Genomic DNA, 17,501 nt, shown 5'->3' with positions numbered 1-17,501 from the left:
GGAAATATTCCAGTAGTGGAGGTATCAGTCCATTCAATTTTCCAGCTTAAATACTTTAGACCCTTTATGTGCAGACTCCCATGATAATAAGTTCTCAGCTTTCTAGCTGGATAGTTCCTTCTTCCTAGGTCATCTCCTCTCCATCCTCTGAATTTTTTATCCCTGTTCCCAGCTAAAATTCTCAGAGCCTCTTAAGAGATAAGCCATTATCTTGTCCCTTCTATTTTCTCATTTTGAAAGAAACAATTTTCTTGGGAAAAAAATAAATAATGAGAAAAGCAAAACTCACCTTTGATTACATCAAGATTGAGTTGGAATTTTCACTCAGGGATAATCCTATAGCAGTAAGCAGATTTCAAAATAGAGAAAAAAACCCCAAACCGCTATACTTAGAATTTAGAAATAATTTGAAGATATAACCTAGGTTTTGAGAGTCAAAAAAACAGTGAAAGTTAATTGGAAATAAGATAAAGCTTTAGAAGCCATGTAGGGTTGTATATTTTAGAAGGGCCACCCAAGCACCTTTTTTTTTAAAAGGAGAGGTCAGTTCTAAAGTATCCAAACTATTTTCCAACAAACTGCTAGCTTTCTAGTTATTAAATCCTCCTTAAGCTTCACTCTGAGTAACATTTGAACTTTAAATTTACTTTTTTCTGTTTATATTATTTACCATCCTCTTAAACAAGAGTCATAGCATTTGAAAGCCACTGACCTTCCACTAAGGAGCCTTGGAGGCACAAAGATTAAAAACTAATAGTTGCAAAAAAAAGAATGTGTGGACAATGCATTTAAACGAAACAATGTATACAAATTTTGTATGCAAACAAATACAAAAATTAAAATAATTCTTTAAAAAACAAAAATAAAAAATAAAACCCCAAAAAACTATTCGTTGTTAACCAAAAACAATTCAGATCTATAGCTACTCATGGGAGAAGAGTATGATACTCTACTTCTGTAAAGATCACTGACCTTGGAAATCCTAGCCTTGGGCAACTCTCTAAAGTTACGGTTCCAAAGGGCTACTGTTGAGTCCGAATCTTTAAGACTTTCTGCCAACATCAGCAAAGGGGTGGCCTTCCATTTGTTGACTCAGGCGTGGTAGGTTAAGGCCCCCAAGAGGGCCTGTTAATTAAAGCAGGCATGTACTTAGACATCCAGGTTAAACTAAGTTTTTAGACTTTATATCAAGCTCCATATAAAAAAATGTTCGTGTTTGTCTATTATCAATGGAATACATAGAATGGAAAGTTTTAAAGTTTTATTTTTAACTTATTTGTCATTGATGTCATTCCCTTGCACAAACTAGGAGTGGAAGCCCTTGTCCTGTTAGGTATCTCTAACCGAAGCAGAGGGAGGGAGACCCGAGCTGAGGTGGTTAAATTCAGGGGTACGCATGAGTTTTAATGTGGTCTAGAGATCAGTGATGCTGTGAAATATGATTAATATATATTTGGAAATATTGTTAAAATAATTAACACAGTAAATGATTAAAAATACCTTTAAAATATCAAAGTGTAAGAAAATTTCCAAATGGACTGCTAGGAGAACAAACAGGTTTATCCTGGAGAGGGTGAAGCCAGAATGATCCTTGGAGTCAAGGATTCTGAAGCTTCATCTGGCATACTTTGGGCATATTGCAAGGAGGGGCTGGCTGGTCCTTGGAGAGGGACATCATGTTTGGGAGAGTGGAGGGATGGCGCAGGAGAGGAAGACCCATGATGAGATGGATTGATTCTGTGAAAGGAGTGGTGGGAATGAGTGTATTTGAGACAGCGAGGTTGGTACAGAATAGAATGGTGTTTAGGGCTTTTGTACATAGGGTCACTCACTATGAGTCGCAAGCGACTCAATGGCACATAACAACAACAACAACAAACTAGCAATACACAGTTTTTGGAAGCAGGAGTGGCATCCACTTCCTAAACAACACGCCTCTGGAAACTCTATGGACTATGAGAAACGATAGTTATAGAAAGGCTTCAGGTCTTTTGTTCATAGGGTCACTATGAGTCATGCTCGACTCAATGGCAATCAACAACAACATCTATTAACAATTATGTGGTCATTTTTGTTAGATATTGTCAAGTCATCTCTGTGGCAATTGGACAATTAAAACAGACATTGGGGGGAAAAGAAGAACGAACTGGGGAGAAGGGTGGAGAAAACAGTGCAGCAATGAATGAATGAAAACCCCAAATCTCTATAAATGTTCATTAAAACTAATAAAATTTAATAATAATAATAAAAAAGGGGGAAAAAAAGAAAACAAAAACCAGAGTATGAAACCCTACCCAAACCTGCACCGTCCTCATATCGTGGCTGTGTGTATGTCCACTGTGGCAGTCACTGTGTTAGCAGTCACTCTGTCAGTCCAAATCCTTAAGGGTCCTTCTCTCCTTTGCTGAATGTATTTTTCTAAGCATGTTTTCCTTTCGCAGGAATGGTTGGCTCCTGAGAACACACCCAAAGTATGTGAGATGGTGTCTCACAATACTGTTGCTGTTGTTGTTAAGGGCTATTGAGTCGAGCATGACTCACAGTGATGTTATGAACAAAATAAATTCTTAAATTCCACATTAGGATGGATAGCTGTGATGAAGGAAAAGACAAGGTCTGATGAAATGTTGTAATAAATGGTACTGATCAGTGTAATTAATCTTATAAAACAAAATATATGTGAATAAGTGAAGAGGGGAAAAAAACCCAACAAACAATCCACGTTAACAAAGGTTTAAAAAACAAGAAAATATTTGTAAACACTTAAGTATAGGAAGTGGATTGGAAATTGTACACAAGACACACACATTCTCTTTCTTTCTCACTCATATACCCACACAGAGTAGAAGGAAATAGCAAGATTTCACTAGCAACTAGAGAAGTTTTACATCTTGATACATTATTTTCAATTTTTCAGTTGAGTTCGTCTTCAATTTTCTAATTTGTGTTTTTATAACTAATAATAAATGCACATTTTAATGAATGAGGGATCTAGTCCTACCTTCCATATGATTCTAAAAAAAGTTATGGGTTTCTAGATTTCGGAGTCCTTTGCATTCAAATGGCAGTAGCTTCTGTCAATGAGAGAATGGTTATGGGTTGTGTGTATAACTGCTGTTATGTGTCATCATGTCATCTATGAATGTAGTTGACCCTATGAATAACAGATCAGAAGGGAGTACCTGCCAATTTTTACTTCTTCTCATACACCCTCCACTTCTAGCAAATATCTCTACCCTGGTCAGGATTTAAGTAGTGCTTTCCCTCTGATGCCCTAAAGTGATCTGAGTGTGTCCCAGTGATTTTAAGTCACTTGAATCCACCAACTATCAAAGAAAAACCATCTGGATCTTGTAACTCTAAAACTGCTGAAGCAGGGGGCGGTGAGGGGGGTGGGCACATGGTTCAAAATCAAGAAAGGGATCCATCAGGGATGTATTTTGTCTCCATACCTTTTCAATCTGTATGCAGAACAGATCATCCGAGATGCTGGGCTGTACGAGGAGGAATGTGGCATCAGGATTGGTGGAAGAATTGTCAACAACCTGCGTTATGTGGATGACACAACCCTGCTTGCTGAAACTGAGGAGGACCTGAAGCACTTGCTGCAGAAGGTCAAGGACTGCAGCCTTCAATATGGATTGAAGCTCAACATCAAGAAAACAAAGATTCTCACCACTGGGCCAATTAGCAGCATCAGTATGGATGGTGAAGAGATTGAGATAGTTAACAGTTTTAGTTTAGTTGGTTCCACAGTCAACGCTCTTGGTAACAGCAGCCAAGAACTCAGAAGACGAATTGCATTGGGAAAGTCAGCTGTGAGGGACCTATCAAGAGTACTGAAAAGCAACATCAGGCTGGAGAATAAGGTGTGCCTGATCCAGGCTAAAGTCTTTGCAATTATATGCTGTGCTTCAGAGAGTTGGACAGTTAATAGGGATGATAGAAAGAGAATTGATACCTTTGAGCTGTGGTGCTGGAGAAGAGTGTTGAATGTACCATGGGCTGCTAAAAGAACAAACAGGTTTGTCCTGGAGAAGGTGAAACCAGAATGCTCCTTGGAGTCAAGGATTCTGAAGCATTATCTGACATACTTTGGGCATGTTGCAAGGAGGGACTGGGCCTTGGAGAGGGACATCATGTTTGGGAGGGTGGAGGGATGGCACAGGAGAGGAAGACCCTTGATGAGATGGATCGATTCGGTGAGTGGAGTGGTGGGAATGAGTGTGTCTGAGACGGTGAGGTTGGCACAGGATAGAACGGCATTTAGGGCTCTTTACATAGAGCGCTATGAGTCGCAAGCGACTTGATAGCACACAACAACAAACGTGAACAGATAAAAGAAAAAATAAAACCACTAAGAAAAAAAAAATGCAGAAGCCACTTTCCAGACACTATCCCATTGCTTTAAGTTTTCCTTTCTTTGCAAAGACTGTAGGAAATTAGTTTGCTATTCTTATCACTTTTTGCTCTCCCCCCAATGTGTCTAAAAGCTTGACTATAGATTACGAATATCTGGGAACTTTCTTTTAAAAAAACAATACCACGGCAGTTTGAAGTCTGAGCTCCACCTCAAGGCCAATTAAGCCGCTATTTCTAAGGATGGGCCAAGACGTGACCATTTTCAAAAGTTTCCTACATGATTCCAGTGGATCACTGCTCTCTCAGCAGTCCACTGACGGGGTGTCTCCCCCTGCCACCTCCACTGCTTCTCTCTTTCCATGCCCTCAGATTTAAAACATATATCTCATTTTCATTTTACTGATAATCTTGAGGACAGAAGAGAAAATTATTGGAAAATGATAAATGGTAAAGTTTCACAAATTTTAGACATTTTACAAAGCTCTAGTTGTCTTTACTTGCAGCTGCCATTCCATGTCTTCTGTTGGATTAGATCACCATCAGCTCAGATGATAAGTAAAACCACCAGCAAAGATTTAAGATGAAAATACTAATGCTGTAGTCTTATACCACAAATTCTGATTTAATTCATTGTGAGTCGTATGTGAGTGTGAATGCTTTATTGGAACTTTTCAGGTGACCTTAATGTCAACACAGAACAGACAACGTCCAATATCTTTGCACCTTGAAAGGCTAGAGGTGTGTTCTTCTTCACTTTTTCATTGCTTTTTTACAGATTATTCAGAACCTTTCCTCCTCAAATTCCTCCATATACATTTTATAGTCTAAGGAGTAATTGTTGTCTGGCCTGTTTCCAGTAGGTAACCTACTGGCCTGTTTCCAGTAGGTAACCTACACCTCACTGAACCTTGTGTGATATCACCAATATAAAGATATCTCAATGACCAAACTCCTAAACGAGTCATTATTTATTATTTTGAAACTCTAAAATCTCCTATAAATTTTAAGATCAAATGACTTTAGGGATGTTATTATAAGGCATTGTTTTCAGGCCTGATTCTCATTGATAAAATTGCCAATTTGTTTTGATAAACAATGAGTGATGCCTAACAGTTCTTTATGCACTTTATATTAAAGAACAATTAACTACTAGCCATTCTCCCTAATTTTAATGCCAGTCGGAGTTCTAGTGTAATGCTGTAATTTTTTACCTGCTTATAACAATTTTGTCTACCTGTTCTTCCTTTTCCCAGACTGCACACACACAAACATTTTAAGACATGAGCCAAGAACTGGCTTCTGAAATAGTTCTTCCCTGAAAATTCCCCATCTCAAAATGTTCTCTGTCCACTCACTTCTGTCCAACTTCCACTGTATAGAACTTGTTATGTTTACCTTATGAGAATTTTTCATGCATAGAAATTATTTTATCTACTCTATAGTAAGAGATTTGAAGACAGAACAAAAGTTTTTATTATTGTACGTCTTCTAACACTTCACTTTGCACATAGTATTCCATCTTATATAAACAAGTGAATAAGAGTCTCTAGGATTGCAGACAAAAAGAATTATTATGAAAAGAATTATTATGTGCATTAGAGTTGTCACAGAAGACTTTCTGGACTTACTGGGTTTGGGGCCAGACTTTCATAGACTTAGTCTTATTTGGGAGGTTGTAAGGGTGAGTTTGAGGAGCAAGACTGCTACATGGATGTATTACCTTTATTTTGATGATAACAAACATCTCATGTAACAATCCACACATATTTTCATGTCTGGGTTGTTGGGGTTGTTTTTTTTTTCTTTTCATGAAAACTGGCCAAAAGACCTGTCTGTGCAAGATGAAGCTCTAGTCAGGGGCAGAAGACCAACAAAATATCTAGCTTGCTTTAAATCATTAAAGCTCTGGGCCTGGCTGTCTTTATTGATGTATGTATTATACTTCCTAGTCTAGAACTCCAGCCATTGCCTTCATGGTCCTGATGTTACAAAGGCTCAATGAGTCTCATCTTAAAGGTCTCAGGATGCTTGATAGACTGTATCCTGAACAAGAGCTAGATTCAGTGCATTCCCTCACACTAATCTCTAAGAGTAAGAGATTACAGACTTCATTAACGATGGAGGAACTTGGACAAAGGGGACCAGAAAAGGAGTGAAAACTTCCTGTCTCAGTTTTTTCCATAAGTAATTTTCTCTTCAGAAGCAGCTGTTAACTCAACATACAAATACCTTCTGTGATTACAGACCCATGAGTGTACTCACCCTGGAACGGGCATAGAAGTCAGTGAGGTTTCTTCAGGAAATAAAGTGAAGAGTAACTCAGGCCTAGTTATTTAACTAGAAAGCAAGTTAGAGACTACATATGAGAAAGGGAAATGCTATCTTAGATAGTATACTATCTTAGTTGGCTGCTATCTTCTCTATAGAGAGATTTCTTCACTACAATCTTACCCTCTAAGGACATCAGGAATTAACCTTTGAGGAAATGGAAAAAGTATAAAGAGAAGGAGAGAGAAGAAAAAAATAAACAACTCGGACTCTTCATCAATGCTGCACTATCTCACATTTGTGACCTTTTAGAGTCTCTCAGAAAGGCTAGATGTATCAGGCAGATGGTTGGGGTGGTGATGTAAACTCTGGTTTACATCTGGGCTCTCTGGGGCTTAGAGTGCTTCTCTCTATACTCGAGGTTACCTAAGAAGCTGGCGGTGCACCTGAGAATAGGTATGGTTTGGCGAAGAGACACATTTTCTTTCTCAGATTATCATCCCCATTCAGAGCCTTTGAGCAAATACAAACCAATTCCCAAGCTTTCCTTGCACATGATGAGGAGGAGGAGCCTTAAGAAAAGAGACAAAAGGGAGAAGCTATCTTCACGCAGTTTCATAATGAATTCTCAGGAATGTGATGTTTTCTCCTCAGGGGACTTGTTAGCATGGGCATCTGGGACTATTTCTTATGTATCTCATAATGATTTTATAAGCAGTAGTGAAAGAACTATATTGTGCTAGAAGGTCTCCAACTAAGCTGCCTATCAGTGCAATTTTCCAGACCAGGACCTTAGAAATTGGAAGTTTAAGAGATCACAGAATAATGAGCACAGGATGAGGGATGATTGAGGGGTATGTTTTTATGATTTGTATTTCTACCAGTAATTTCTCACTCAACATCTTCTCTACCAAGAAAGAGTTCTAGTTTTTCTCTCATCAGGGAAACTAGGTGGTTGCTGTCATTAAGTGCCATTGAGTTGAGTACAAATCATAGCGACTCTATGAGCAAAAGATCTGAACCTAGTCCTATCCTGCACCATCCTCACACTTCCTGACACACAAAAACCCATTGCAGCAGTCACCTTGACCTTTTACTCTTCCCAACATCATATCCCTCTCAAGGGAATAGCACCTTCTAGCAATATGTCCACAGTATGTGAGGTAAAGCCTCATCATTCTTGCCTCCAAAGAGCACTCCAGCTGCACCCTTTCCAAGATATATCTGTTCGTTCTCTTGGCCATCCATGGGATGTTCAGTGCTCTTCTCCAACACCACAGCTCAAAGGCATCATTTATTTTCCTGTCATCCTTATTCATTGTCTAGGTCTCAGATGCATAGCTAGTAATCAGAAAAACTATGACATGAAGATGCACCTTAGTCCCTCAAACTGACATCACTACTCCTCAATAATTTGGAAAGGTCCCTACCTGCAGAATTTCCTAGTGCAATGCCTTTCCTTATTTCCTGACTGTTCATCCCGAGGGTGTTAATTATGGATTTCAAGCAAGATGAAGCTGTTGACAGTTTTAATCTCTTCTCCAGCCATCATGACACTGCTTATTGGTCCACTGGTAAGAAAAATCATAAAAGCTAGACTTCTTCTTCTGGTTACTTGACTTTGGACAAAACACAGAAACATTATAGAACTCCATGTCCTAATGTGTGAGTTGAACATCTTTTCCACCAACCAGCATAGCTGAAAAGGGTAAATCAATGGTTAATCTTCGCAGGTGCTTGTAAGTACATTATAATGTGCTAAGAACTTCACAAATATAAGGCCTAGATGAAGCTTCACAACCATTCTATGAAGCAGATAGTAGATTTTAGCAGACATCTCATGTGTTCTGGTTCATATATACTCAACCTTTGTTGAATATTTCGGTTTATTCTTCCATGTATTTTACTTCCTTTTTTATACTTTTGTTGTTGTTATTATTATTGGGTCATTCATGCAATCTTTCCTCTCTTCCTCGCACTCCCTTAATTCCCTTTGTAAGACTATTACTTGCCATACATTTGGTTCATCTGTTCCTTTCAGAATGTCCTTCTAGTGGCTGGTTGTATAGTCTTCTGCAGGTTTCTTTCTACCTGCAGAATTGGACAAGATGTTGACTCTTCACTGAGTTCTCTAATGCTCTGAATAATGGAGGACCTCAGTGAGTTTGAGTGTTTGTGGATCTTTTAGGCATACAGGGCAACTTGACCAAGGTGGATAGACACTAACAGACAAATGCACACCATTCCTCCTTCTGATTATTATGAATCATTCTGTATGTTCTTATTGCTGCCAGAATCAGGAAGAAGCAGGGATCCAATTCTGCACTGGTGCCTCCCTAAGGAATCAGCTCAGCTAAAATTTTTGTCTTAGCCTTGTGAAAGTAATTTCAGACTTCTGGTATGAAAGAACTGTAAGAGAATAAATACTGTTTTAAACTACTGAAATTGTAGTAATTTGTTAATATTATAATAAGAAACTAATATAGCAGTGAGTACACTCTGACAGATTGCCAGTTCTTCCAGGTTTTGGAGAAACTAGGTGACAGTGCATCATAAGGAACAGAGGAATAGAATAAAACATGAAGCTGAAACATGAAGAGTAGATTGACATAAGAGTATTTTCTCAAGACTCAGAATTTAACATCCTGGCAAGGATGCCTGATAAACTGCTAGATGTCTCATTGAAGACTGAGCAAGAAGATGAACTACATGAGATAAGATGGAGAAGCTAACACTGAATTGGAAAAATATTGAGGAAACAGTTGAAAGATCCCGTGCACAGATATCTTATGTGAGATCAGAGGAACCACCATCTTTTTTGTTGTTGTTGTGTTGTTCTTTTAAAAAAAATAATTTTAATGAGCATTTACAGAGATTTTAGATTCCCATTCATTCATTGCTGCACTTCTCTCCCTGCCCAGCCCTCCCCTCACCCCCAGTTCGCTCCTCTCTTTCAAAAGTAAAAGAAACACTCCCTCCCTGGTACACAATCCCCCTGCACCCCTCCCATTGCCCCAAGTACATTCCACTATGCAACTTTAATTGTGGGCTCTTGTGATAACCATAATACCCTATCATACGTTGCTTTTAAATTATTCACTCCCTCATCTGTGTCAGTGCAGTATACACAATTTATCCAGTTTTTCTCAGTCTTACCCCAACCCTGATATTAGTCCCATTTTATAGCAGTGGCACCATGCAATATTTGTCCTTTTGCGACTGAGATATTTCACTCAGCATAATGTCCTCCAGGATCACCCATTTTGACTAATATTGCATGAGTTCCTTGTTTTTCAATGCGGCATAGTATTCCATTGTGTGAATATACACAGCTTCTCTATCCATTCGTTTGTTGATGGGCACCTGGGTTGTTTCCAACTCCTTGCTATTGTGAACAGAGCTGTGATAAACATGGCTGTGCATATATCTGCTTGGATGTCAGTTACGGTCTCTTTGGGATATATTCCCAGTAGTGGAATTGCTGGATCAAATGGTATTTCTATTTGCAATTTATTGAGAAAGTGCCACACCGCCTTCCACAGTGGTTGCACCATTTTACATTCCCACCAACAATGAATAAGGGTTCCAGTTTCTCCACAACCTCGCCAGCATTTGTTGCTTGCTGTTCTGTTAAATTTTGCTATTCTGACTGGGGTGAGATGATATCTCATAGTTGTTTTGATTTGCATCTCTCTTAGAGCTAGGGATTTTGAACATTTCTTCATGTGCAAAGATTCTGAAGCTTCATCTGACATACTTTGGGCATGTTGCAAGGAAGAACCAGTCCTTGGAGAAGGACATCATGCTTGGAAGGGTGGAGGGGTGGCATAAGAGGGGAAGATCCTTGATGAGACGTATTAGCTCAGTGACTGGGGTAGTAGGGGTAAATGTGTCAGAGAAAATAAGGTTGGTACTGTATAGAACAGGGTTTAGAGCTGCTATACATAGAGTCACTATGAGTCACAAGCAACTCTATGGCACATAACAACAACAATACCAAAGGAAAGATAAGACAATCCTGAAGAAATACGGGCAAAGCATTTAAAAAGAGGATTTCAGAAAAGGAGACAGAAATTGTTAAGTATTGTTATGTGCCGTTGAGTCACTGGCAACTCTTAGGGGCCCTATGTAAACAGCTCTGAACCTTGCTCTATTCTAAGCCAAATTCATCTCTGACACATCTAATCTCACTTGTAAAAAGAGGAAGGAAGTAATGTCACTTTAATCAGAACGGCAAGCCAGACATACTTATAGCTCAGTGGTTGATAAGGAAGTGGGGGGATGTGGGAATATTACATACTGTTAATAAGAGGATAAACTAGTAGAGACAGACACTTGGAAAAGGAATAATTTTAATTACATATTAAAATGAAACATAAATATCAGTATTCTACATATCTACTTATCTCTACATGTTGTTGTTGTTGTTGTTGTTGTTAAGTGCCGTTGAGTCGCAGGCAACTCATAGTGACCCTATGAAGGAGAGTCCTCTACGCTTGCGTGTCTCTCGTCCTCTCTCCAGATTCATAGGGTTTCTGGAGGCAAGCTATTACGGAAGTGGATGCCACTCCTGCTTCTAAGCTTGTTTTAATTGAGGAGCTCCACCCCTCTCTCTGTCCGCATTGGGTAACCAGCCATTAACACATTTGACACATCAGTGTCACAGTGTTCAGCCTTACAGCAACCACAAGTTACCACTGTATGGCAACTTGTACACCAGGTCTACATACCTGCTTTTTAATGCTCAGAAATTGCATTCTTGTACATATATCTCAGAGAAAATCTTTTGGGAAACATAGAAAGTATTACTGGTGGTAACAGGAAAATAGGTATTTAAGGTTGAGGAATACCTAACTAATATGTCGTGAGTACACACAATAGAATATTAGAAAAATAAGGAAGTATTGCTCTAGGTGTGCGTATAGCAACATAAAAAGGCCTGTTCTGTGTTTGTTTGGTTTTTTTTTTCTTCCAGCTGTGACTATCACTAATGGCCTAGTGGCAAGAAGTTGCGCTGTTAACCCAAAAGCATGTGGTTCAATTCCACCAGCTGGTCAGAGAGAGAAGGATGGGCAATCTCCTGTGTGATTATTGCCTCTGAAAGCCCACTGGAGGGTCAGTTGTGAGTTGGTTCCTACTAGATGGTATACAACAACAACATAGAGAATGAAAGTAAAAATTGCTTGTGCACCTGCTACACACTATTAATAAATCTTAGCATGTTGCCACAGTGTGTGTTTAAATGAAGAAAATTACAGTTATAGCTGAAAATCCTCTTGAACATCTAATTTGACACCATTTTCTCCCTTCCCAAAAGTCAAACATTTTCACACAATCTCCTAATTTTATTCAAATGGTTTTCATCTGCAAGAATATAAAGAATTCTTTTGTGGATTCTAAAATTTTTGGAAGAATAATCCCTGAAAATCTGCTGTTAAGGACCTCTCCAGAGTACTGAGGAGCAAGGATATTAGTCTAGAGATTAAGGTGGTCTGATCCAGACCATCATCTTAACAATTACTTGCTATACATCAGAGAGATGGATAATGACAAAAAATGACAGAAGACGAATTGATGCCTTTAAGTTGTGGTGCTGGAGAAACATATTGAACATACCATGAACTTCCAAGAGAACAAACAGGTCTGTCTCAGAGAGGGTGAAACCAAGTTGCTCCTTAGAGGCAAGGATTCTGAAGCTCCATCTCACATACTTTGGGCATGTTGCCAGGAGGGACCAGTCATTGGAGAAGGACATCATGCTTGGAAGGGTGGAGGGATGATGCAGGAGAGGAAGACCCTAGATGAGATGGACTGACACAGTCACTGAAGTAATAAGGGCAGGTGTGTTAGAGACAGTGAGATTGGCTCAGGATAGGGCATGGTTCAGAGTTATTTTGCATAGGGTTGCTATGAGTTGTACATGACTCGACAGCATATAAGAACAACTTATACTCCACCACTGTCTGTATTTGTCAGTCCTACTCTCTCTTCCTAGTGAAAAAAAAAGAGAGAAATGAGTCTACAGATTACATCATTACACCACCTGTAAAATTTAAGCTATTTTTTCTTCCTTTTTTTAAAAAAATTATTTATTGATTGTGTGTGTGTGTGTGTGTGTGTGTGTACCGTCAAATCAGATCTGACTGGTACAGGAGGAGACTGTCCCTCCTTCTCCAGCAGAGCATCTGGTGTATTCGTATTTTTTCTTTCTAGAAGGGTTGGAGCCAATGATAACATTAGCAGTGGTGATGCTGTTTATTTTATGATCACATGCGACAGGACATAATTTTAAAGTACAAATTTTATTCTCATCTGCATCTTTACTCATTTTCACACTAATCTTTGGCCTATTTGATATTTTTTTAGTCTTCTGGTTTGAGAGCTCTAATTCACAGTTTTTCTCCTCATCTGTTCTCTTATTCTACACTTTCCCTCATTTCTACCTTCCCCCTTTTATCTTATCATCTTGTCTCCCCTCACGTTTTTATCTTCATTGCTTTACTTCAGATCCTGTCTCCTTCCCTACTGCCATGTTATTTTTTTAAATTTATTTTTTAATATTGCATCTCAGCCCACCTTTCTAATAGTTTGACTTCTAGTAAGAAATTATGGAGAAGGCTAAGTCAGAGATAGTTTTATGAATGAGAGAGGATATGTTAGAAGGGTAATAAAATTTCAATGAGAAGGAAATAATCCTTCTAAGGGGGTCTGTAAAGAAAACAGTTATCAGGAATGAACGGATTGAAGATTAGACAAATACAAGATGAAGACATACTCTAGATTGTAGCTATCTAAGGGAAAGTTAGAAATAGGCATAAATTTCAAACTATTTATGGATAGATATTCATTTTCCTTAGCTCTGGTGTTTGGAGGAGAAAATGAAAGCATTGGAGGCGATGTCCCAATAAAGAGGATTGTGTATTCTGCATTAAAAATTTTGAGCAAATTGTTGGAATATAAAGCTTGTTCTTTCAAAGACTTTGTTGCATCTCAATAGGAATCAATACATGGTCAAGGTTGGAGATAGAAGAATCTTTTTTGAGCTTAAAATATATCCAACAAGCATTAGTGTAGTTTTATTTAGTAAAATCAAGTTGACTGTGAGTTGGGTTTTTCAAACTGTAGACTGATCAGCTCTCACCCAAGGAGCAGTTGGTGAATTCCTAAGGAGCAACTGGAAGATCCTTTGCGTTGCTATGCTCTACATCTCTAATACCTACTTACCCACCACTGAATATGCTGCAGGTTGTTATGTGGGAAGAAAAGGACTTGATTTTCTTGGAAATGAGAGATGGACAAGTAAACAAATAATCATTGGTCTGATGTTTTGAAAAAGCAATCTGAAATTTGATCTGGGAGAGATCTCAAATTCTCACGGAAAGAACCTTTGGAATGATAGTCTTGGGGTCCTAGGCTGGGATTAATGTTGCCCAGGTATATGGGACTTCCAGGATTTTAACTGTACTCAGAAAATGAGCAGAGTCCTCAGGGAAACAACTTGTCAAGGAGTTGGTTTGTCAGAATCTAACTTCATATCCTCCTATCTTATTTCTTTTTCTTCATAATCCTTGTCACCATGTAAGGTACACCTTTGTTGTTGTTGTTATATGCCATTGAGTCGCTTGCGACTCATAGCGACCCTATGTACAACAGCCCTAAACTCTCTGTCCTGTGCCAATCGCACTGTCTCTGACACTCCCATCCCGATTACCCTAGTCCTGAACCAATCCACCTCATAGAGAGCCTTCCCCTCCTGTGCTGTCCCTCCACCATCCTTACATGATGTTTATTTATTTTGTCTTTCTTTATTAAAACAAACACAGACCTTTGTCTTTCTTGTTCTTTGAGCACAGAAAAGGGTCTGGATCATAGAAATAATTCAATAAATATTAGCTGAATGAATGAATGAATGAATGAATGAACTAGATACTGTTTCCTTGTAGAACAAGCACAAATATTCACATAACAATGTGTGGCAGGGGTGGGGGTAATGGTTCCTGGCCTTATAAGGGCAAGAAAGGAATTATCTTGTCATTCTTTCGTGATCACCTCCCTACAAGCACTCGCCACAAAACACCCTGAACATCAGAGTTTCTGAGGCTGTAGATGAGTGGATTCAGCATGGGATTGATGACAGTATTGAAAACTCCTACCCCCTTATCCTTGTCTGACGCTTCCTCTGAACCCAAGCGCATATAGTTGAAGATACCTGTCCCATAGAAGAGGGAGACTACAGTGAGGTGGGAGCCACATGTAGAGAAAGCCTTCTTCCGGCCCTCCACTGAACGGATTCGTAGAACTGCAGCGGCCACGTGGATGTAGGAGGTGATGATGAGAAGCACAGGAATACCTGCCATCAAGAAACCAGCAATAAAGAGCACCAGCTCATTGACGTGGGTGCTAGAGCATGAGATCTGGAAGAGCTGTGGAAGGTCACAGTAAAAGTGATTGATTTCCTTGGGGCCACAAAAGGTGAGAGTAGATAGGGTAACAGTGTGAGTCAGTGCATTGGTGAAGGCACAAGCCCAAGATACAATCACCAGTATCCTCTGGATTACTTGGCTCATGCGGGTGCTGTAGGTGAGGGGCCGGCAAATGGCCAGGAAGCGGTCATAGGCCATGGCTGCTAACAGAAAACAGTCCATTCCAGCCAGGAGGTGGAAGAAGAAGAGGCAAGCTTTATAGGAAATCGTACGTTTGTGGGACAGGAGACGATTCAGCATTGGAGGAACAGTGACAGTGATGCACCCAATGTCCAGAACTGACAGGTTTCCCAGGAAGAAATACATGGGTGTGTGGAGTTTGGGTTCCAGCAAAATAGCTGCCAGGATGGTAAGGTTACCCCCCACTGTGATCATGTAGGCAAAAAGGAAGAGTACGAAGACCACAGTCTGCAACTCTTCTGATTCCACAAGGCCCAGCAGGATGAATTCAGTGAGAACTGTCTTGTTTATCCCAGTGTCTTGTTCCATATGATCCTTTAAGGAAGTGCCCAATAGGGAAAAATATAAATTCACTCAAGTTATGTCTTAATCTTTCATGTTTTAAACCCTCTATGTGCAAAGACTCATGATAGTAAACCTACAGCTTTCCAGTTGGACATTTTTTGCTCTCAGATCACACTTCCTTCAATAACTTTTTTCATCATCTCTTTGTTTTTACTCAACTGATTGCTTTTACTCTACTCTCAATGGAGAGTCCAACTGTCACTATCCCTTTCTCTTTCACATGGATATTATATATTATTCTTGGGAAAATAAACTAAGAGTCATCTTCTTTGACTATAAGATGAAGAAGGAATTTACACAGTCTCCACACCACCCTCCTTTCTGTCTCTCTCTCCTTTTCTTTCACTGCTCGGACTGACTCATAACTGGCCCACTAGTGTATTTCCAAGGCTATAAATTGCTTTAGAGGAGATTTGGGATTTGAATTACCACAGGTGTAGCCTTGGATCAGAAGGGTAATTCCCTACAGAGTAAGTATGTAAGAAAATACACAACGGATTGACAGTGAACTGGAACTGATTAACAGTGAACTTGTAACTGACTCTCCAGCAGGTTTTTAGCGACTGTCCATCACACAAGAGATTGCCCACCTTTCTCCTGAGGAACAGCTGGTAGATTTGAACTGCCTCTCTTTGCATTAGCAACTCAATTCCTTATCTGTTAGGTTACCAGGACTACCTTAGCACCTGACACAATACGGAGATTTCAAAATAGAAAAATTCCAAAGAAACTTGGTAACATAAACTGGGTTTTTGGTGTGTGTTTGTTTTTTTTTTTTCTTTTTCAGTTTTTATTTGGTGTTAACTCCACAAGAAAATGAAAACTCAGTTACTGTGGTGAAGGTGAGGCCAGGACATGTGGTCGCCACAGCGGCGGCTTGTGTGCAGCCACATCCTCGTCATACAGCTGGCCTCCTGCTCATGAAGCTAACAGGACACTGGCCCTGCTCTCGCCAGGCCCCCAACTAGGAGCGCTCGCGCGCGCGCGCGCGCACACACACACACACACACACACACACACCCTTAACTGTGTTTTAAGCTTCTAAAAATAATAGAGACCAAGTAATGCTATGGGAAGAATCAAAGAAAAGGTATTCATGATTGTAAATACCAAAAATATGTCTAAAAGTAGGAGAGATATTCTGATGTACATGTTCAGAATCTTTGCTCTAGAAATTTCCAGTGTTCTTGTTAATCTTGTCAGCATACTTGAATAATCTCTTAATTTAAAATAATTGCACCTGTCCATGTTATCTGCTATACTCTAAAGCAAAATTTGTAGGCATTTTTCTGTGTTTTGGTGGTTAGATGCCGTTAGGTTTCTGTATTATACAATCTCTGCCTTTCTTATTGTCCTTGAGTTAGTCATGGCAAACCTATCAGGATTCTAAGAAGAAATTTTAAACAAAACAGGCACATATGTTCTTGTTAGAAAACGATTTAGTTAGAAAATTAATCTTTCTGATTTTATAGCAAGTTTCAAGTTTGATAACAAAATGTCAATGCCACTCTTGTCTATAAAATAAGCATCACTACTGTTGCTATTGTTAAATGCTACTGAGATGGTTTTGGCTTATGGCAACTCTATGTACAGCAGAATGAAACAATTTGTACCATCCTCCTAATTTTTGTAATTCCCATTGCTGTAGCCACTATGTCATGGTTTTGCCAACAGTAATCATATTCATTAATAGTAATGTTACTCTTTTATGCAGAATAAGATGATAAGCAATTGCTCAGTTAGACAATGTTAACAGAAAGGATGGAGAAATAATGAATGGAAAAAAGATTGAAATGACTTAATCTTACTTGGATCCACAATCAATATGTTTGGTATCGGTGGTCAGGAGATCAGGATATGTAT

At 39.2% G+C, this 17,501-nt stretch overlaps 1 protein-coding gene across 1 annotated transcript; it reads right to left on the bottom strand.

Annotated features, from left to right (window-relative positions):
• Positions 1-14,675: 14,675 nt before the first annotated feature.
• Positions 14,676-15,611, bottom strand: LOC102854139 (olfactory receptor 3A2-like). The gene has a single exon (XM_006903242.1). The coding sequence runs from the start codon at positions 15,600-15,602 to the stop codon at positions 14,676-14,678; it is 927 nt and encodes a 308-aa protein (XP_006903304.1). The 5' UTR covers positions 15,603-15,611.
• Positions 15,612-17,501: the final 1,890 nt, after the last annotated feature.

This window comes from Elephantulus edwardii, unplaced genomic scaffold, assembly GCF_000299155.1.
Source record: "Elephantulus edwardii isolate Elephantulus edwardi_28Jun2011 unplaced genomic scaffold, EleEdw1.0 scaffold00549, whole genome shotgun sequence".
Lineage (NCBI taxonomy): Eukaryota > Metazoa > Chordata > Mammalia > Macroscelidea > Macroscelididae > Elephantulus > Elephantulus edwardii.
This window is presented reverse-complemented; position numbering and strand designations above follow the sequence as displayed.